The sequence below is a fragment of the Gavialis gangeticus genome, unplaced genomic scaffold (assembly GCF_001723915.1).
Source record: "Gavialis gangeticus isolate Ggan-Ray unplaced genomic scaffold, GavGan_comp1, whole genome shotgun sequence".
Classification (NCBI taxonomy): domain Eukaryota; kingdom Metazoa; phylum Chordata; order Crocodylia; family Gavialidae; genus Gavialis; species Gavialis gangeticus.
This window is the reverse complement of record NW_017729022.1, coordinates 135,981,352-136,003,909: the sequence shown is the minus strand read 5'-3', so window position 1 is coordinate 136,003,909 and position 22,558 is coordinate 135,981,352. Positions and strand designations below refer to the sequence as shown.

Below are 22,558 nucleotides of genomic sequence, written 5' to 3'. Positions count from 1 at the left end.
ATTGTTGCTGTGGATGTTGAAAGTTTCCTAACCTGCTGAGTCTTGTGAACTTAATCACAGACAAGAACATTGCCAGTTGCTCAAAAGAGCCTTTGGTGTCTGGTGGGAGCTGAAGGTGGGCTGTAGATTATCAGGATGACTGGTAAATCTCATCTCCCACAGCATAAGAAATATGTCTTCTATTTTAGACCCCTGTATAAACTCTCTCAGCACTAGATAGTTAAACAAGATTTGTTAAAAAAAAATGTTTAATTTGCTTTTTTAATACACTGCAAAAATGTACTGTTATGTATAACCCCTTACTGATGAGCATCACTCATTGGGAATGTCATGGTAATTCATCACATAGTCTATACAATTTTAATCAGAGGTTTTATAATCACTCAAAATACTCCTCCTTTCATAGCAGTATCAGTTGTTTTTGTACTCTAGCTGCAATTCATCTTTATTATTTTCAGTAATTGCTAATATCAAGAATATAAAAAATGACTACACTGCATTGTGAAATAATAAAGGTATTTTTAAGCCATTCTACTTTCTATATAATGGTGTCTGACAAAACTGGACAAGAATTATATGGCAAAATTTAGACTTTCAAGAAGTTTCTGACATGTTTTGAGGAGTCCTTTTTTCATTCCTGAATACAGGTTGGCATGTTTTAGGATTTCTTTAAAACCGACAATACACAATCAGGGGTCTTGCACACTTATGTACAACACACACCAGGTGCTGCCAGTTTCCACATGGAATGAAGTGTGATTAATGCAAAATTCCACCACCCAAAGGCGTAGGGTCGAGTGTTCCCACATTAAAATTCTTTCCAGTGAACTGATGAGGAAACTTGTAAATATCTAATTAAATAGTGAAGTATTTTTTATTTCAGTGCAACAGTCAAATTCTACCCATCTTGTTTGAATATATGGGAAAAAAATGCTCTACACCAGGAATATCAAATGCACCAGCCCATGGGCCAGATCCAGCCCACTGTGAAGCATGCTATCTGGTCTGCCAGACTACCAGCATAGCCGGGGGGAGTGGCCTATCACAGAATGGCCATCAGCAGTAGGAGGGCAAGCAGAACTGACACAGCTTTATTCTCCCTCTGGCCACTTTACCAGTCACCATTGCTGCAGCTCTACCTTCCTGGCCACCAGCTCCTACCACATGTTCTGTGCTGCAGCCAGAGCTGGAGCTGCTACTGCTGCATGGTGCACAGGTGGTGACAGCTCCAGCTCTGACACAGGGCATCTGGCAGGGGCTGGAACTGCCACCACATGGCCTGGGTCAGAGTCACAGCTACTGCCACCACCATCATGAGCTCTGGTGAGTCAGAGCTGCTGCCACATGATCTGGGTTAGAGCTGGAGCTACTGCTGCCTCCTCCATGTGCTCTGGTGAGCCAGAGCTGCTGCTGCATAATCCCACTCAGTGCCAGAGCTGCAGCCACCATGGCAGCTTCCTTGTGCCCCGGTCTGGATTCAGCCTGCAAGGAACCCTGTGGTCCAAATCTGGCCTGGGGCACAACGTTTATTTGACACCCGGGCTCTACACTATGATTTTAATGAAACTGTAGAATATGCAAATGTATCTATGCTTAGATAAACAGACTTGCAGCTACTAAAATCTGGGCTGAATCTGGTGCTACATGCAAGAAAGTTCATGAAAAGGATGTTTAGGAAAAGGATGGCTAAAAGAGAGAATTATTAGGGCAGCTGGGGGCACATCATTCCAGTGCAGAAAAGCCCTGCAATCTTCAGCAGCTTCTCAGGGTGGGAGTAAGAGAGGAAAGAGTAGGTAGGAAGGGAGTGGGGGTTCACACTGCAGAGGAGTCCCTGCACCAGTTCTGGATAGATGCTGAGTGATGGGCCACTGAAGAGATGGTTATATTTGGATGAATGTAGCCATAGTTCTAATGGCTCAAACCCTCGTGTATTTGGTGCAGAAAAGCAGGAATTACCCATCTCTTGAAATAGAAGTCATGAAGTGAACTTGCCTTCAGTGTTTGGGGGGAGGTAAATACCATCCCCAACAACCTGTGGGGCAGAAAAGCCATGCTAATTCAACAGTGTGTAGGGAAGGGTGAATTTCACTGGTAAAGAGTGAAGGTTACAAAAAAGCACATGTAGAATGATTATTTAATTTATAAATTTAGTATTTAACCATAGGTTTAAAAAATTCCTCCTATGTTCAAATATTACCAGAATTAGCAGGATTCCCTGTTTACAGTATAAGGAACATCTCTCAAGTCCACCAAATTGAAAGAAATTTGAAAGAAATTTGATGGTGACCACCAAGTCCATCAGAATATTTTATCAGACTGCTTTCCTTTCTATGTAATCCAGAAGACCTGATAGTTAGGGACCTACCTAGCTTGAGGCAAGAGAAAGCAATTTTCGTGGCTTGGTCATGGCCTGAAGAGTGAATTTGACAGTCATTTCATGTCAGTCCCACCAGTCACCACCGATTTGCAGGGAGGCCCTGTCCCTCAGTGCTCATTGGTAGAGAGGCCCCAGTGGGAGGAGGGACAAGGGATGATCACTATCATAACTGCTGGCTGCCCTTTGTGCAGCCCTGTTGCTCAGTGCTGATTAGTGGAGAGGCATGAGGGACAGCCACCATCTTGGCTGCTGACCTTCATGCTGTCCTGCCAGCCAGCACCTTCCCTTCCCAGGTGGGCTGCAAGGCCACGCCACAGTGGCAGTAAGGACCACTGATTCCCATTGAGGAGCCAGCATTTTATTTTATTATGTTTTTGTTTTTTTAGTTGATTTCTTGGGAAATCGTGGTCAATGCAGTGATTGTGGAGATCGTCATTTTTTGCAGTTTCCACAAAAATTGCAAAACCAGGATTAAAGTAGGTCCCTACTGATAGCATCTCCAAAGCACAGAAAACAGTTGTTAGAGTTTGCCATCTTTGGGCCAGTTATGCACAAAAACTAAGCTCTTATGAACTAATGGAACCTAATTGCCTTTTCAGCTACAAAATGAAAGAAGATTTAATTGTGCCTAGCAAATGTGAGGTGACAAATTATTTTTATTATCATTATAATCTGAAAATTAGCTGCTTCACCTGAGATAAAATGTAAGAATAGTATTCGTGTCTTTGTCACTGTCATTAAAATATAGTTATCAAAAAGAAACGCCCAAAAGTTATTTGCTCACTGCTTTCTCAATCTCTTTTTTATTCTTCAGATGCCTTCCTTGACGCCAGCCAATCTTGCTGCTCATATAAGGGCTTCCAGAAGGCCCAGCGTTGGTGCTGGATCCATGGAATTTGGCTATGCAGGACAGGAGCACACTGTGGGTGTACCAACCTTCTCAACACAGCAGAATAGAAGCTCTTTGCACCTGAGCACAGGGGTCTTTTAAGAGTGAATCAAGGGACAGACTTACTTCTCAAGGGCTACAGCAGTCATCTGCAGAAGGCAAGATTTCTTTTCCCCTAACCAACCTCTACTGGATAATTTCCCATCTCTATCACAAACACTGCAGTCCATTAATCAGGCTACAAGCTAAAGAGGGCTTGGTTCCAAAATTGATTCTCAGTCAATTACTGGCCTGTAGAGTTCCCATAGTAAAGCTTTTGCTAAGGTGGAACAATACTTAGGAAAAATACAACGACTACCCATACTAGAGGGTCCCATTGCAGTCTGACTCTTAAACAACCTGTAACCTACCACCACCATACTCCCTTCAATATTTAGTCACAGTGTCTTAGCCTGCCTTTAATTTGTTTGCTCTTTTAGTCCCCTGTAATCCTCTCCTCCACGATACCACAAGGTCTTCCTTGCAGAGCTTTGCATATACAACTCAACATTTGCATTATTTCTAATCCTCTGAGTAAAATCTCTCCTCTTTACTACTCACCAATTTCATGAGATCTAAAATTCCATGTTTACTGGCAATGCTGCTAATCTGACATTAAGGGAATACAGTCAAGTCTAATTTTATCAAGAGAATAAAATGGCTGTCTAATAATAGACTAAGAAGACCAGGCATGGTTCTGCCATCTAATGATCCATCTGCTTATCCTAAAAGCCTTTTTTCCCAAGAAAAATGAAAGAAGATAGTGAGGACTACAGTTATAACTGCCTGCTCCCTCTATATGAAAAAAACCTGGCCCCAGCCTCTTCGAAGTAAAACATTTTAACTGTCCTTTTAAGGTTGTCTTGTTTTTTCTTTTCCTTTTTTGGTGCTTCTGTTTTCTTACCAAGAGTAATATGAAACAATTACTGCCAGTGGCTCCTCTCTGTTCCTTCATGGTGCTCCTACATACTTTCATTTTTTTCTGGCACACTTTCATAAGCTGACAGCATAGGTTCACTCAACCATTTATTATCATGTGCACGTACACAGGCCAGGATTCAAATGGGCCAGTGGTGCACCTTGATTTAGGTGTTGCCTCACCTGACTTCAGAGCACATTCCTCAAGTGGGTATGTCAAAATGATTTTGAATCCCTGTACAGTCAATAGAGAGACTCTGGAGGCAACTAAAAGCAGCAAAGGTTTAGGCATCTAGGGGCCGTATAAAGATAATGAGGCATGTTAAGTGCCTTCAAAAAGTGATTCAGAAAACCCTGAGACACTGAGAGGCAGTCAGTAAAAACCACTAAAAGAGGTGTGTGTCTGAACTCCCTCCCCTCTCAGAAGCTTAGGCACCTGACTCAAACTATCTACTGGGCGTCTCTGTTTATTTGCTGTTCACCATGCCAAAACCCACATTTGAAGATAGGCAGACAATAGGTTTCTGAAGCTGGGCAACTGAAAATTGCCTGTGTGGGACTGTGTCCTCCCTCACTCCTATGCGTCTACCAGTAGCCCAGTGGCTGTTCATGAAGTGAAAGCCACAGATTCTAGGTGTCCATCACCCAGGGGTATCCGTTACTTCCCAGGGCAGTACCATAACACCAGACTGCAGAACAGTTCTGTTGAAGCTGGGCTACTGGGCAGCCAAGAGTCACAGAACCAGAAGGAGAGAGAGCGCTTCTGTGCTAGCAGAGAGAAATCCTGTTCCCTGGCCCCTGAATCATCAGAACAGGCAGAAGGAGGCCGGAGCTAATGGGGCTTAGCCCCACCCAAACACAGAGCTGAGGGTAGGGCTCTGGGCTGCTGCAGCGGGGATTGGGGGGGAAGCAGCGCACACACTCAGATGCACAGCCAGGATTGCAGACCTGGCGTGTGGCTCACCACCCAACATAGCAGCCAGGCAAGTTTCAGTGTACTCTCAAGGGGAAGGGGCTTGGTGGGGGGTGCAGTGAGGCAAAAGGCAGGGGCAGGCATGAATGGGGCCCAGGGTTGGGTCGTGGGATGCTCGGAGCCCAAGCAGCTCATCCAGGGGTGTGGGGGAGCTCCCACCCCTGTGTGCACCCCGGGGGAAGCATGGGGACACATGCCCCCCCTGGATCTGTGTGTGGGACAGAGCAGGCCGCTGCCTCAAGAGCCAAGTGGCGCCATATGCATCTTGCCATTGGGCTCTGCGTCCTGTGCACAGCAGGCACATGATGTGGCAACATTCCCAGTCAGTGGGCGCAGAGCGCAGCCTGCCTCTGCCCCATGCAGAGATCCGGGGGGCATGTGCTCCCCATGCTTCCCTTGGGATGCACACAGCAGCGCGAGCTCCCTCATGCCCCTGGACAACCCCCCCAGGTTCCGAGTATCCCATGATCCGCCCTGGCCTGGGGCCCCATTCACCCCAGTGCCTGGCCCTGCCTCACTCCCTCCCTCACTGTGGGGGCCTTGATTTGCCTCTCCACCCCTTCCCTACAACAGATTTACATGGGGGGGAGTGCATGCATGCCTGCATGCAAGCACTCAGCGCCCCCCCAAATAATATTTTCTCTCTCCACCTGTGATCATCAGCCCACCATAATTAGCAGTCATGACATTAGACATGTCTTTAGAATATGCTTCTTTAGAACTTGGATACACCTCTTGACACTGCAAATGACCAGGCAAATAGGTCAATTCAAGCCTGCAATGAATACAAAACTAAGAGCACCAAAAGACATGGAAATGACTGACAGCAAAGCCAAGTCATAATGATGTCCCTGCATGTTGCCATAACAAGATGTAGTTTGGAACCTTGCTACTTTCTTGCACTTGTTATGTTTCCTTTGGTAGTAGGAATCCTTCCATGCTTTTAGCAGAATTTGCAGATTCACTGGAATCTAGCATGGCTACACCATGAGCAGGTCTGCTATGCCCTACAAACTTGCAACCTCTGGACTGTCACCCATGCACCTTAGTATCCATGCCACCCCAGCAGTAGGAATGTTCAGGAACATATTGACAAAAATGATAAGATTTAAGAACAATTGTATTATGTGAAGGACAGTGGTGGGAGTAAGCAATAGTCTATGCAGATGTTGGGAGAAGAATTAAGGATCTAATTTTCCAACCACTTTCCCCATCTCCATTGTGCCTCCGTGCAGTTTCCAGATTTTGGGTCTTTAATATAGCATCTTCCATCCCTTTATAAGCACAATAGGTTATTCCTGTAGTGAGCTTTTGGTGCATATGTGCATCAAAAACCTAGTGTAGAACTTGAGATGTTTTAAAGTGATCACTCAGTGGAAAATCTGTTTATCAGAGTGGGTCTCAGTGAAAGTTAAAATAAACTTGTGTTCTTTGCTCTAGCAATTTACTTATCCTTAATAATTCCTCTGACTATAATTGAGAGCCATCTGCACTTTCGAGCTTTGTAACCTTTCTTTTTTCATTTAAAGCAAGCGAACTTGCTAGCTGGCACATTTTCCCAAACTTCTAGAGCTCTACTCGTACCTTTGAATGTTTCTTCTTTAAAGCACTCAGTTCTTTCTGCTGTTTCTTTAAATGTTTTATGTAGGCCTACAAAAGAGAACTTGGATCACTTTTCTTGCAAGAATAATGATTGAAACCAGATAAAATCCTGGCTGTTTGAAAATATATATTACATCTTGCAAAGTTTTTGCCCAAACTTACCTTCATTTGCTTTAAATCTTCTATCTTCACTTGAGGAATAAGTTCTATACCTAGAAGGTATTAGTACATTTTATCTAGAACTTTAGTCATACTGCTAGATACCAAGTATTTTTTTAATTTCACCACAACAAATTACATTTGTGTTAGATACTGTAATTCACATTAATGAAAACAAACATTTGATTGAGTTTAGTGTGAGAAACAAGTTAAGTACTGAGACATGGAAAGGCATGTTTATTATTGCTTTTGGAATCATTCATCTTATTTGTGTAAAAAGAAAACAGAACACTAGCAGCATTCTGAGTGGCAAAGAAGAACAAGTTAAGCATTTTCAGATATAATTTGTGGAAAAATAGGGCAGACCATTTGTGTAACTTAAGTTTACCTACATATGCTTCTGAACTTTTGTATCTCACTGGAGGTTCATCCTGCACCTTGGAGTCAATGGGTCCTTTGTTGGGTCACATCTTATTTCATGGTCATATCTTGATACTCTTTCAGTTCTAAAGTTGTATTTTAATGTTTACATTAAAAAGGCCAATATGATCCCACGGAAAAAAAATCTAACATGTAAGATTCTCCTTAATTTTTAAATGAAATGTTGGATCAATCATTAACATACTACTCATAGCTTATTTAACTAACTACCAATTGTGTCCTTAACTGTAAGATTCTGCCTCTCTTGCAAGGGATTTTCTGCCTTGAAAGGTGAATTCCACTGAACAAAATTTGGATCCTGTAGAAACAGACAGTTTGTGCAGGCCAGAAAAATGTTAACATTCTTAAGTCTATAACATTCCATCCAAATTACAAATTATTTTTAATGAGCACCATAAACATACCTGGGGCTTCATAAGACCCATCAGGGGAGAGGAGAGAGGGGGAGCTTTTCAAAAACACAATAGGAAGTTTAGTCAGCCAAGTCCTATTGAAAGTCAATGAGATTTGGGTACACAACACTCATTGTGCATTTCAAAATCTCCCTCAGGTTTGCTACCTTGTTGGACACGTAATCTCCAATGACTTGGAGAATCATGCAGAAATTAACAAATTGTAAAAATTAATAAAATAAAGATGAGAATTGGGATAATTACATGTGATACATAAATGACCACCTCCATTCTTCCACAAGTGGGCATGGGAGAGAAACAGAATGCAGAAAAGATTATAAAAGAACAAGTGCTGAAGTCATAGTTTAGAAAACAGTGTTGTGAAATTTTGTTGTACCCTAAATGCAGAGTTTCAGATTGTATTTTAAAATGTGGATGCCACATTCAATCTTGCTATTTACATTTGACAATGTTCTCAACCAAGAATAATATTAGCATCAGTTACCACCCTGAAAATGTATTTCATAGGACTAGATGCAATTCATGCAATAAACATACAATAAGATTATTTCTAATGCAGTGCTGTGATGAAGTATTATTGTCTACAGTTTAATTTAATCTCATCTAATCCTTTTCTCATCTATATCACAGCATCTGATTTCATTAATTTTTGGTGAAGAGAAGCTTTGAAGTATTTTACATGCAAATGTTTTACTCTAAAGAGTGATTTTGTAAAAATGACATTTTCTTTCTCAACACATCTGCCTTTTTTTTGTGTGTATTCTTCACATCAGCTAACATTAATGCCAAAATAAGTGGTACTGGTTTTCTCCTGTTATCCCTACTGAGGAAAAAGATGAAAGAGAATGTGCAGGATTCTGCTCCACAGGCATCAACAGCAATGTCAATTAAGTCAGATGTACCTGGGCAAATCCAGTGGCCCCCATGGCATTTCATTAACCGTGACAGTGATTTTCAACTACAGTGCTGCAGCACCATGGGATTCCATGACATACTTACAAGAGAGCCATGGGGTACTGCATAATATTAGCACTGGTACACGTTCAAACACCTACACGATTCATGAGACACATTCAGTGTCCAGACAAGCGCAGACATGTGGTATGTGATGCCACCCGCATCACACATACAGGCATGCTAATCTGCAGCATGGAGGGGGGAGGTGTCTTTTAAAAAGACCTGTGCCTTAAAGAAGCAGGGTGGTGCCCATGGCGGCAGTGTGTGCCACCTGAAACTGGAGCCTGGCCAGCTAGACCCACATTCCAGCTGCCAGCCAGGCTCCAGGCTGCTGGATCACCATGGCTGCAGCCCCTGGAGCTCCCCAGGACCCCAGGTACGGCCACTGGAAGCAGCCCACATGCTGGCCCAAGCCTCCCCTATCCTACCTGGCACAATGTACCACATGCCAGAGTGCACGTGTGTGGGCATTTCCCAGGAACAAGCAGCAGTGGCACAAAGCCACAGCCATTTGTCCCTAGGCAAACTAATGTTCCCACTTGTGGGGATGCACCCACAGATTTCAAACAGTAATCTATAGTGTCAGAACATTCTGATGTATTATGATCTTTTTGAGTTCTTTACCACAGAAGAACTGCTCTGTTTTTCTGTGGTCAAAAAATGAGAGAAAGCTAAGAGCTGGCATTTTCTGAGGGGTGCCTTCAGCCTAACAAGAGGTGCCTTGAATCTAAAAAGTTTGAGAACCACTGACCTATGATGATCTGAGATACAAAAAACCCTATTTGATTCTCCAAGATGATATTGGGGAGTGGGCAGTTAGGGGGGGCAAATCTGTCCAGTGAAAAATAAAATCTATTTTATGTCGATATACATGGGATCCCCACAATGCCAGTTTCAGAATCACTTTTCAGAGTAATGCTGTATTGGAACCACAATGAATTTATTGTAAAATCCCCACAGAATCCATTAAAAGTACTTATAGTTTCTTTCAATCTGCTACTCTGCCAAGGGAATTTTTAAATAATACATTTTTTGTGTGTGAAATATGCCAGTTTTTGTGGAGTAAGCCAGAAATCAGCCTTCTTTGCTTGCCCTGCTCCAGTATATTATTAATAGAAACTGTTTTCACTTGCTCCTGATAGCATTTTTTCAGTAGTCATTTGTTTAATAAAAAAAAGCACCATTGGCTTGGCTTCCTGAAGCCATGTGGCCAATATGAATACAGCAGTATTTGCCAAGTTAATAAAGACACCGGCAGTAAAAGAAGATGATTTTTGGTTGCTTTTTAAAAAGGTAATAGAAGTACAAAAACTAAAAAACGTGAGGGAATATTTGTTAGTGAGCAAGAATGGAGAGAGGAGAGGAGAGGAGAGGAGAGGAGAGGAGAAAGAGTTAATTATCCTTTACCTTTCTTAGTTTCCATTCCAGGTCCCAGGCCAGAAGTTGTACTTGGTCTAAGTTCAGAACTACTCTGAGGAGTCACATTTGCTTTGGCATTATTAGCTTTTCCTTTCCTATCGTTCTTTGAGGTGTCATTTGGTACATCAGCTATATCACTCTGGAAGAAGCATTAATACTTGTTAAGGATCAACATCAATATTATTTTTTCCTTGCAAAATATGTGAGGGAGAAAATTAACTCATTTGCTTTAAAGTAAAATAGCCCACATACTTGCTAATACTTCTAGAAAAATGATACTCAAATGGAGAGTTTGTAACCTCTTTTAGCTGAAACATATTACAATACAGCTCCTTTCTAATTTCAGATACATGAATGTGCTGCCATGACCCATAAAAAATCATGACTGCATGAAATGCAGTGAAGGCTGTTTCAATACATTTCTCAACTCATGCCCATATACTTAAAAGTATATCAGGCTTATATTTGAAGACAGATACTAACTGAATAAGCTGCATTAATGACCAATTTATCCAAGGGACAACTGACCACTCTTTCCATATTTTTGCTAAGGTCTACCCTGTTTTTTGCATCCTCCATTATAAGAAGCTGTTATAGGATGAATGCAAATAATTCTGGGTATGTTAATTTCTACTTACAGTTTCAATACCCATAGCTCTCATCTGGTCTGCTCTTTTTTCTGTGATAGATAAAAATTTCTTTGGATCTGACAAAGCATCCACAATATCTGAAAGATAATTACATTTTTAATCAGCTTTTCACTTTTTAAAGACAGACTTAAAAGGGTCAAAGTGTATTACTGTTGCATGCTCTACAGTCCTCAACACTGGACCAACTGGGTAATCTTGGTAGAGGATTCTGGAAGCTTTGTAGGGGCCTGGACAGACCAAATGCTTAAATTGGTGTAACTGGTTTATGCCAGTTAAAAAAGGCATTGGACAGACCCCTTAACCTGGGTAACTTCACTCAGTTCAATGGAAGTTTGTCCTGAAAGAATCAGGAGTCGAACATTACTGATGTAAGCTACACCAGTTCAGTTTTTGCCTGTGTACACCAACACCAGGGTAGCCATTTGATGAAAACAAGCAGGCTTCTGCCTGTTCCTGTACCAGTAGCACTAGCAGTGAGGTATAGCAACAGCCACCTACTGTGCAAGCTAACTCAGGATAGCTGAATATCTATCCATTCCTAACCCCAGTGTAATATACATCAGTACATAAGAAGAGCCATACTGGGTCAGGTCCATGGTCCATCTAGCCCAGTATCCTGTCTCTGACAGTGGCTGGAATGGATGTTTTAGAGGGAGAGCATATGAACATTGTATATATTGATCAACTGATCCCCTGCTACAAACCTCCCTGGCACCCTCCATCAACAAATATTATAATCATAAAAAAAGCCCACGTCCCTGAGTGTTCTCTTTAATAGCAATTCATGATCTATCATCCATGAATGCGTCCCTTGCTGAACCAGGCTATACTATCTGCCTCTACAACCTCCTGTGGAGTTCTGTAACTTCATAGATTCATAGATTGTAAGGCCGAAAGGGACTCAGAAGATCATCATGTTCATCCCCCTGCATCAAGCAGGAAAGATAACTGGGGGTCAGGTGACCCCAGCAAGGTGACTGTCTAGTCTCCTCTAGTTAACCATGGGTTGCATAAAAAGTACTTTATCTTGTTAGTGTGACACCTGTCTCCTTGTAATTTCAATGGATGCTCCCTGGTTCTGGTATCCTGGGACATGGTGAATAACAGTTCCCTACTTGCTTTGTCCATACTCTTCCTGATTAGACTGCTATCATATCCCTTTTCAGCCTTCTTTCCAAACTGAAAAGACCTGGCCTTCTTAGGCTCTCCTGGTATGGTGGTTGTTGCATACCCTTGATCATCTTGGTTGCCCTTTCCTAATTCCACTGCATACTTATTGAGATGTGGAGACCAAACTGCATGGTATAGAAAACCCATGTAAATTACACCAGAGTTTGTTCATTCCCTACTTTTGTATTCCCTTCTATGTTGGGAAGATGGGTAGGGAGGAGGGAAAGGGAATGAATTTTCATTACCATTGTACATATCTGCCCAGCATCTCCCATGATTCAAACAGGTTAATTTGTCTTTCAAGATAACCACTGTTTTGTCTTGAATCCACTAGGCACATTAGCCATCATATCAGTTCTCCCACTGTAGCTCCCCCTCTCACAAAGATTCATATTTTCTGCAAGCAGTTTTATCTACCTATTTGAATGAACCCAATTACTGCAGTATCTGAATAAATATATCAGGAACATTAATCAGTTTGCAGTTACAACACTCCAACTACGCAAGTAAGGATTATTCCTTTTTTTACCAGTGGAGAACTTGGGCACAAAATGACTGATGACCTGATCCAAAGATCACTGTAGTCAATGGACAGATCTCATAGACTGTGGCAGGCTTTGAATCAAAGCCTAAGTCACTTGTGGAAGGTCCTACAGAAAGTTGGCAGCAATAAACAGAATCTCCTGAGCTCCAGTTCACTATATTAACTACAGGGTTGGCTGTACTCTTTGAAGTCACATGCAGTACTTAGTCTCTCAGTTGCCTAGGATCAGGTTTATGAACTTTCCTACAGTGTTGGGATATTTGCTATAGTTCATAGGTGAAGTCAAATGTCTGTTGCACATAGATGACTAGAACAATAATGCAAATAACATCCTTTTCCCTCCTGTGTCTAACTTATGGCAAGTGACAGCCCTGATTCGGTGGCCAAATCTCCAAATCCGAATTGAATCAGGGGACCAATTAAATGGTCCAAATTGATTCAAAGCGCTCCGAATCTTCGGAAAAGATTTGAAGAGCTTTGATGATTCAGGCAGTTCCCCAGTGGCTGCAGCATGGAACTGCAGCCAGACTCTGAGCTGGTAAGTACTAGGGGCAGGGGAGGGAGGACTGGGGGAGGGGACCATGGGAGGACAGCAGCCAAATTTCCAAATCAGATTCGGCTGAATTGAACTGGGACAGTAGAGAATACTGTAGTCCAGTACAGCAAGCCCATCTTTTGGTTTCTTATCATCAGAGATATTCTTTTCTGTGGCCTTTAGATTGTCTCAGTAGTGTTACACATCTCTACTGCTAGAGTGCTTGTAACAAGTCTTGACTTCAGCAAGTCAAAAATTTAATAAAAACTGAACTTTCTTCCATGTGCTGGAATCCTGTGTCATATTATGCTACATGCTTGGTTTTCCTTGCTTATCCAGCTAGCAACCAATCTTAAACTTAATTTATAACAGCTGATATTATGTTACAAACTATCCTCTTTTAGGAATTACTGAGTACTAAAGTAGATCTCTGCTTATAAATTTGATTTAGTAGTTCCATAGCTTGTAAAGAATTAATTCCGCAACTCCATAAAGAGGATGGAGATAACTTTTTTCTCTGTGGCTGTAGGGACCAGGATTAAGCCCCAAATTGCAGCAGAGGAAACGTAGGCTGCTAATTAGGAAGAACTTTCTGACTATGAGGATGGTCAAGCACTGGAACCTAGAGAAGTTGTGGAATCTCCATTCCTGGAAATTTTCAAGAGCAGATTAGACAGAGACACGTGACTGGGATGGTTTAAAGAGAGGTAGTTTAGTCAGATCAGACAGACTCATAGCTAGTTGAATCAGGAATGATCCTGCCTTGAGCATGGGACTGGACTAGATGACCTCATCACATCTCCTCTACTACTTTCCTATGCTCCTACGCACTATGGGTATTTGATGCTCATCTCTTTAAACTTTTATTTAATGCAACATTGTACATCTAACCTAAAGTTGGATATACTAATATGTAATTGTTTCACTTATCTGAATGAACTTAGTGATGCAAATGCATTTTCAGCTGGTGCTTTCCAAAGGGATTTGGAAAATCGGGAAGCCACTATTCAGTTATTGCAAAAATTACTAGTTATGATGCTACTGACAAAGAAGTTAAGGTAGAAATGCAGACAACAGTTCAGGAAAATACAGAAAGTACATGCAAACTTTGGGGATTATTTTACAATCTTTATTTGTGGAAGTTTCTCACTGAAATCAGTAGAAGTTTTGCTCAGTTAACAAATAAAGTAGCTGACCCTCTGTTCTTAGCACCTACTGGTGCATCTACATATGCTATTAGCATGGAATAATAAACTCTAGTGAATATTGTGCCAGAGTTTTTTGCTCCCTGGCACTGTGTTTACACATGCGCCCGGGACCGCTTCATGTTGAGCGGAGGCAGAGAAACCCTAGTTAGCAGGGGACCTAAAGGGGTAGTCTGCCAGCCCAGGGCTGCTTTGACTCAGCTCAATGTGTTGCAGAAGGTCCGGGTAGGGCACACGGGTGCTCCACTGTGGGACTAGCCAGCAGCAGTCTGACTAGCCAGACTAGTCCCACACTGAAGCACCCTTGTGCCCTAGCCAGCCCCATCAGTGTCTACACATGTGTTACTGTGCACTCTGCCATAGGTTAGTAATTATTTTTACTAGTATTTGCAACTACTAACCTGCAGCAGAGTTAGTTTCTTGCACCCTAATGGGGCTGTGAATGTAGACATTGAAACTTTACTGTGGAGCTAATTAGGCAGCTCTGCAGTAAACGTCTTGTGTAGATTCACCTACTGATCCATATGTGAAGGTATTTTGTGCCAATATGGAAATGGCAATACATAATGACTTTCACCTGCCTAGCTCTTGTTATTTACCCAAAACAGACTGCCTCCAATAGCCATCTCCCCAACCAACTGGTATCCTCTCTCATACTCAGCTGTATTTCACACATATTTAGAATGGACAGAACTTCTTCCCAAGCACGAACTAGCCCTGAAACCCTAATATTTTCCATTTCCCTAAGTTGCCTTTCCTATCCTGGGATTCTACCCTTCAGTGAAAAACCATGACTGAAACCATGACACTGTATTTGAAAACTGGACTTCACTATCATCAACTTCTAAGTACAAAGTAAGCAAATATGCACAGGAAGCTGAAAACTTTGCAAAGTGCGTTACTAATCACATAGACACCTCAAAGGCTCAGCATTTCCACTGCTGGTAAATAAGTCACCACTCTCTATTGCTCTATCACTTGTCCTGGGGGTTGGAGTGGCGTGGGTCCTAAAGCCCAGGAATAACAGCCTAGGTCACAAGGCCATAGCAGATGCATTCAGGGCAAAGCCCTGATTCCAACAAATCTGTGAATTCTTAATACCTTGCTCAATACCTTGTTACAAGGACATGAAAAAGAAAAAGATCACTTGTCCTCTATTTTTTTTAATGTACTGTTTTCTTTTTTTCTTTAAGTAAGATAACTGGGTGCTTAAAAATTTTAAAGTTATGAATTTAAAAAAATGTTGTAACTAATATAACCTTGGAAAATAGGCCTTATAGATAGAGGATCCCAACCACTGCTATATATAATACTGCTTACTTAGGAACTGTATTTATTATAAAAGTTTGTGTTTGGAATCTGTTGCTTCATTTTGCATTTATTCATGCAAGTACTGTGGAGCACAGATGACTGCAAGTAGAAGAATTGCAACAGATGGACCATGTAAAATTAGCAAATCACAAAAAAGCAAATCATGCATCTTTTTAACGGTATCATGAAACAACTGTTTTAATTCTTATTTGAAGCAAGAAGTTCCTCAGTCTTACACCTACAGGTAAAGCAGCTGAACAAACTAAGGTATAAAATTATGTTAATACTTTGCCAAAAGAATGGACATATTGCTGGTATTTCTTAGAACAAGGTGAAGTACAGAACAATAGGTAAGTACCTAAAAAAAACTACCAGTAAATTTAACATTAATGAGATCATCTGAATGTCAAAAGAAACATCTCAGAGTCTCTGCTTTGTTTATGACTACTGCTGTACCAAGACAAAAAAGACAGCACAGTACGTATGCATCAAAATAACCTTACTTGGTTCCCATCAGTAGGGGGTCCATTTTCCCTATGCTGACAATAGGGTGTTAACTATAGCAGTGATTCTCACCCAGATTGCTGAGGTATGCTATACAATGTTAGCACTGGGAGGTGTGCAAGCATGATATACAAGAGAAACCGAGATAATTCAAACAGAAATCCATAATGTTAAAAAACATTCATACCCACAGGGGTCTTTCTGAGTTCTCTGAAAAAGAAGTATTCCTCTATTTTTTTTTGTCATAAGAAAGCGAGTGAAAACTAAGAGCTGACATTTTCTAAGGGGTGCCTTGAGTTTAAAGAGGGGTGACTTGAGTTTGAAAAGGTTAAGAACCATTGACCTATATTATTCTTATCCTAATAATATTTCACTTTGATGCTGAAGTCACTTGGGATAAAAAAAACAAAACAAAACAAGAAGTTTTTCTATGTCCTTGCATCTTACAGATAACCCGTAGAAATAATGGTGATATAGAAGACCATCCAATACTGAACTCCGCCCAGATTGCAATTTATAAACTGTTTTTCAAGTGATCTTTGTATCTCAGTGCCTCTGCACAGACATCTGTCTCAATTTGGGAAGCATGTGTGTACAGCATAGTTGATAGTTGACAACAGCAGCTACTTTCTATTATTTTTAACACTACAGGTGCATCTACACATGCCCCCCATGATGCACTTGTTACTGCACCATCAGTTAATACTTGCTTTAGGAAGTACTAAATGATGGCACAGTAACAGCTGTTACTGTGCTGCCCCAGCAGCGCATGGTTATTTTTAGCAACTACATGGCTGTAGCGATGCACTATAGCAGGGTAGCTTGTCACTATGGTGATGTAGCATCAGCGTCACAGTTTGTGCCTGCTGATACTACGTCACTGTAGTGACAAGCTACCTCACAATATCTCGTCGCTACAGCAACAGTGTCTCGTGTAGACACACTCAGTGGCTAGTAAATTAAAGCCGCAATGTAATTTAAAGTAGCATATAAACCTGGAAGAAAAAAAACAATCCCAAGTAACTAAAAAGTTCATTACAAAAGTTCAGTAATGTTTTTGTTGCTAAGTATTCACAAATGCATATTTTGAAGAATACTTAAATTATGTTCTGTTTACCCAACAAAAACACCTTTAGGTAACTCTTGGGAGTATCATTCCAGCTTTGTTTCTTTTTCCTAATATTTTGTATTTTGAATTCAGAAGGATACAATTTCCTTCATTGCTAATGTTAAAATCTTTGATACAAAACAAAGATAACTAAACAGAGGAGATCCTTTTTTTTTGGAGATTGAAAATACAGACTATTTCCAATGGTCCAGACCTACATGTCATTAATTGCATGGTGAAACCCCAAGATTTACCATGTACTAATGGAACCATTCATCTTACCTCCAAAACCATCAGGCACATAGGTTTTGAGCACAATGTTGCAGAAAACTGTTGGTAGAGATAGTGGCTTGTTGCCTTCATTACGGAGGGAAATGTGTCTGTAACCAGCCTGAAGACCATCAAGAGGTAGGATCCTCTGACCAATCAACTTGTTGTTGTCATCATAAACTGCTATTCTCAAGACGGCAAGATCTGGTAGAATAACCTGAAAAGCCACAGAATGAAGACAATCACTTATCCCCACAATGTGGCAAACTCCCCAAAGCAAGAGATGGAAAAAAATCTGGTTGTCCTTTTCCAGAAGTCAGAATAACAGCCCATTTATACTTCCAGGTATATACCATTCCCTGTTTTGGGAATGCAAACTCTGTATTTCCAGACAGCGAGTCTTTATGAGAAAAAATACTTTGTTTCCAAATATATATGTGTTTGAACTTATTTCTGGAGCTGGGAAATGGTCCTTTCAAGATATCTTCAGATTGGCAACCTAGCACTCCTCTATTCTGTCTACTGCTGTTTTATCACTGAAGACTGGTGGCTAGTAAAAGTGGGCAGGAAAATGCTACACAAGATGTGGCCTTAATGTGTAGTGGAAAGCAGACATGAGAAGCAAGTAATGTGTGGGTAAAGGAAGATATAGTGACAGAAGGGTGCTAGAGTGAAGTTGTTAATAATGGTGAGAAAGAGAAGCATGATCTAAACTCTGCAGCCAAAGATTGCTCCAGAGATAGGTAATGTTTGCTCCGTGGGAAGAGTTTGGTATGGAGAGAGACAGTGCATGTATATTAGAAGGTAGGTGGAGGAGAGCACTACCCAGTAGGAATCTGAATGCTGGGGGGCCACACTCACACAGAGAGTAAGTACAGGAGAATCTAACAGCTCCCAACCTGACCAACAAAGCAACAGTAGAATTTCCCCTCTCTCAGTTGGAGCAAAAAATGCAAACTGGAGACTGGCTCTCAGAAAAGTGAGACTAGGAGTGTTAAGTCCCAGTCTGCCTAAGTTGCAAGCTAAAGCGAGAGAGACAAAGGAAAAAGGGTGAGGGACAGAGAAAGGAAAGGAATAAGGAGGATCTGGCTCACATGTGACTCCACAGTGACTTAAGTAATATTGCCAATATTTTCCTTTTTCTCTTCACCTGCCTCAGTGGCCTGAGACCTGGGCCTGAAACTCAAGACAGAAAATAAAATGGATTTACTTTTCCTGGCTGCCTTGGACTCACTGTCTTCTAGTGAAACCTTAAAGGTTTAGAATAAGATGATACACTTTCTGGCCTCAAAGCATGCTTGAAATAGCTGTGGACATCAAATTTAATCTTGCCCTTCTAAATTCAGACTAAGTGATCTGAGTCAAGCATCACCAACACACCTTTCCAAAGCAACAGCCCGTGACAACAGAATGACAACACAAAACTTGGGTTAGAATGGTGGAAACTTTATTTTACTACAAAGCAGAATCACAACCAAACAGAACTCATGTGTTATTTGCTGGCAATCCCCCCTGAGAGAAGCACCAGCTCCCAGAAAAAGCCAATTTACACAACAGGTAAAATTTTCCTGTTGTGCCAATAAGCCAGTAAACCATTCACAGGGTGAGTAACTGTATGATATCATATATATCTCCCTGCTCATTGCTAGCAATGGTTGCTTAAGTGCCAAGCCTTTAGCTGTTGACTAATATTCTCTGCTATGATAAGAGAAGGTGCCAAGGAAAATATAGTTTCTTGATAGATTACTCATACCATACCATACTTATCAGTTACTATGGAAACAGGGGGGAAATAATTGTTTATTGCATGGCTAGGAAGAAAGAAATCAGAGGGCAAACAGACATAGTCCTTGGCTAAAGACTGCCCAGGATATGCTGAAAGTTTTCTTTTGCCCAACGCCTATAAATGAAAGCACTTCAGTTTAACCTACCCCTTGCTCCCCACCCACTCAGGATGTTATTTAAGCATGTAATTTACAACTTATAGATGCTTTACTGAACTGGGATCTCATCAACACGGTACTAGGGCAAATCACCTCCCAGGATATCAGAGTCCAGAAAAGGTCCTTATGTTCATTTCAGTTTTTTGTAAACATTTGCTACCCTATAAGAGAAGCAGATTTTCCGCATCACATGTTATACATACAGAATGGTATAACCGCCAGGCAAAACCTGTCACTAAAGTAGGACCAGCAATAATGCTGGGGGACGACAGAACAGGTGAAAGAGTAACAGACGTTATATCAAAGACAGCACTGTTCACGCATGTATTCTGGATGGAACTCCAGTTGACAAAAATAAAAATAGATAAAGACTGAGAGAGGAAAACTGAACATTGGCGATGAGGACTGTGATCTCTTTGTTCAGATTCACCATACAGTATCAAGAAAAAAATTCTCTTTTTAGAAAAAAAAAAAGTACATGATGCACACGGTTACAGGAGGAGGGAGCTGGTGACATGTCTGAGGAACACAGCACCCTTTTCCATGTAATCACATTGACCTTAGCTTTGGATGCAGCATCTCACCTGCCCTCTGGGCTGAAGGAACAGTGCAAGATAGCCACTGCCAGGGCAGGGAAGAAGATATCTCCAAGGAATGTTGGTATCCACCAGCTTGAGCACATTCTGAGCAGACTGCATACCTGGAACACAGGCATTGCCCCAAAGGAGATGGGTTCCTCCAAAAGGGAGGAAGAAGCAAAAACAGAGGGAAAAAGCCAAACAGAAAAAATAATAATCATGTGACAGCTACAGAGGTTATTGGTTAAAGAACCACCAAACCAAACTAAAAAAAATTAATTCACCTTTCACAGTTTACAGGTTAACTGAGGTAAGCCCAGGCTCTAGAAATCATGGATCTGAGCCTGCAAATACCTTTAGATTAGTGAAGCAAAGGACTGGCTCATGTGAGCAAGGAATCCTCATATGGGAAAAGGTCTGCAAGAACAGTCTTTCCAGCACTAAAATGGACTTGCAAAATATCCTACCTTTCGAAATACAAATGATTCTTCATTGTAAACAGGATTCAGCCCGTTGTTCATCACCATGCGTGTTCGAAATTCTTTCCGTATAGTATCCGTAGGCAACCCATACATATCCACTTCTACATACGTACCAATTTTCTTGTCGGATAAGAACTGACCAGATATCACCTACAAAAGAAAAAGGGAAAGAAAGGAAGCAAATATATTTCTTGTCTAAAGAAAATAACAATAGAAAATACTCAGAACTTCGTGAAGAGTCAAAAAACACGGTTTTTATTAAGCTACCATACTCAGATAAAGGCCCTGTGTAGAGTAGATATATTCATTTAATAATGTAATGATAATAAATTTCATGCTTTTTTGTAAATAAAGAGCATTTCTTTGAGGCCATTATATATAATTATAGTTAGATGGAATTTACATAGGGCATAAATCAGTCATGAATTTCTCTTATTTTAAACAGGTTAGGACATAGGACACCTTTTTAAATTAGATTCCATTAAGATATTGGTTATTTGTATGAGTAATAAACGAACCATGTCTTTTCTGATGGGCTTTATATTTTATGCTGAATATTAATGTTAATAAAACAGAGAGGCCAAGGGTACATATATAGTAACAGTAATGCCGTGGAAAAATAATACAGGTCTCATGATGTTTTTTGCAATAAATAATAATTTTCAAAAAATAATTATCAAAATATTGTTTATGCAATAATGAGCATCAGTACAGAATTGAGGTACAGGGCATAAACGCTTTGCTGGGTTGTGACCTAACTGTAGAGAATGACTACTGCACACATACACATGTATGCATGTGCACATGCACACAAACACACACATGCACTTACTAATGTGCAGAAGGTTTTGCAGTGGTTAAGCAACTGGCGTTTAACTCCTGAAGATGTACATGCAAGTGCTGGCTTGGGCAACAAGCAGTGTTTCTGGGCCAGATTCTATTCCACCTATTACATTTTTAAGTGGATTGAGGCACATAAGTGAGATTGTGATTCACTCTCTTCAAGTCCCTGAAAATATATGAATACATCAGCTTTTGTAACATGCTATCATGTCACCCTTAAGCCTGAGTCACAAAAAAGCAATGAGGAGGAGGACAGACCCACCTTTTGCCTTAACTTTTTAAGGGACTCAAGCGGAGTGTAATAGGCTTGCACTCAACACCTAAGTCTACTTATGTGGCTAATAGATGGAGTAGAATCTGGCCCTTTCAAGTTTGCCAAATCAAGTAAAAGCAGAGTCACGACATTTCTGCTTTGCCTTTAAAGATTTCTTTTTTTTTTTAAGGTTGGTAGCTGTTATCTATAGCAACAGTATAAGATTCAGCTAAATTTCAAAAACAGTTTGGGATTTTAGGGACTGTACTGCCTCATGGATGACTCAAAAACTCCAAAACCTCCCAAGATCTCTCTAAAAATCTTTTCCCACTGTAACAGGGAACCCCTGCCTATTACTTGAAAGGGGGAGGCAGGGCTGTAGCTGGAGGCAGGAAGCCTAAGGGCAAAAAGGCAGCAGGTGTGAGCTACCCAGGTAAATTGAGCCAGGGGCTGGAAAAAGGCAGGCTGCTAATAGTGGAATTAACAGTACCTAGGCCGTGGAAGAAGGAGACAGAGTCACATGACAGGAAGAGGGCTGGGCTTGGGAGATATAAGCCCAGCCTCTGGCCATGGAGGGGGCACTCTGGTCCTGGCTGCTGCAGGATATGAGCTGGCTACAGTCTGGAGTGAAGCCAGCTCAGGAGAGGTACCTGGTGGCCCAGGGAGGCAGTTCATATTTGTGTTAAGACAAGTTAAGTTGAGGTTTTTTGTTTGACCAGAGGACTGAATGTGGCTATAGGGGGACAGGAGAAGGCCATGGATGGGGGACCCTCCCAATTATCAGGGACCGGAGCTAGACGAAAGCTGAGGAGGCTGAGGCTGGCATAGTGAAACTGGAGCCCCAGAAAGGACTGCAGCCAAGTTAAGGCTGATGCCTAGGAGCTGAGGTCTCAGAAAGTGGACAAGGGCTGAGGGCTTAGCCAGAGAAAAAGGGGGCAACAGCTGGGACAGCTGAAGCCCTGACAGGTGCTTGGA

At 41.4% G+C, this 22,558-nt stretch overlaps 1 protein-coding gene across 4 annotated transcripts in view; it reads right to left on the bottom strand.

Moving 5' to 3' along the window:
- PLCB4 (phospholipase C beta 4) overlaps positions 1-22,558 on the bottom strand; it is a 448,565-nt gene that overhangs the window by 49,546 nt on the left and 376,461 nt on the right. For 3 of the 4 annotated variants that reach the window (XM_019516221.1, XM_019516223.1, XM_019516222.1), the window contains 6 exons: positions 20,473-20,637; positions 17,497-17,701; positions 10,826-10,914; positions 10,176-10,326; positions 6,961-7,010; positions 6,781-6,846 (listed from right to left, as the gene is read on the bottom strand). In XM_019516221.1, coding sequence (XP_019371766.1) covers positions 6,781-6,846; positions 6,961-7,010; positions 10,176-10,326; positions 10,826-10,914; positions 17,497-17,701; positions 20,473-20,637 — 726 coding nt within the window. The remainder of the gene's footprint in view (positions 1-6,780; positions 6,847-6,960; positions 7,011-10,175; positions 10,327-10,825; positions 10,915-17,496; positions 17,702-20,472; positions 20,638-22,558) is intronic. The other variant, XM_019516224.1, reaches the window with a different exon arrangement.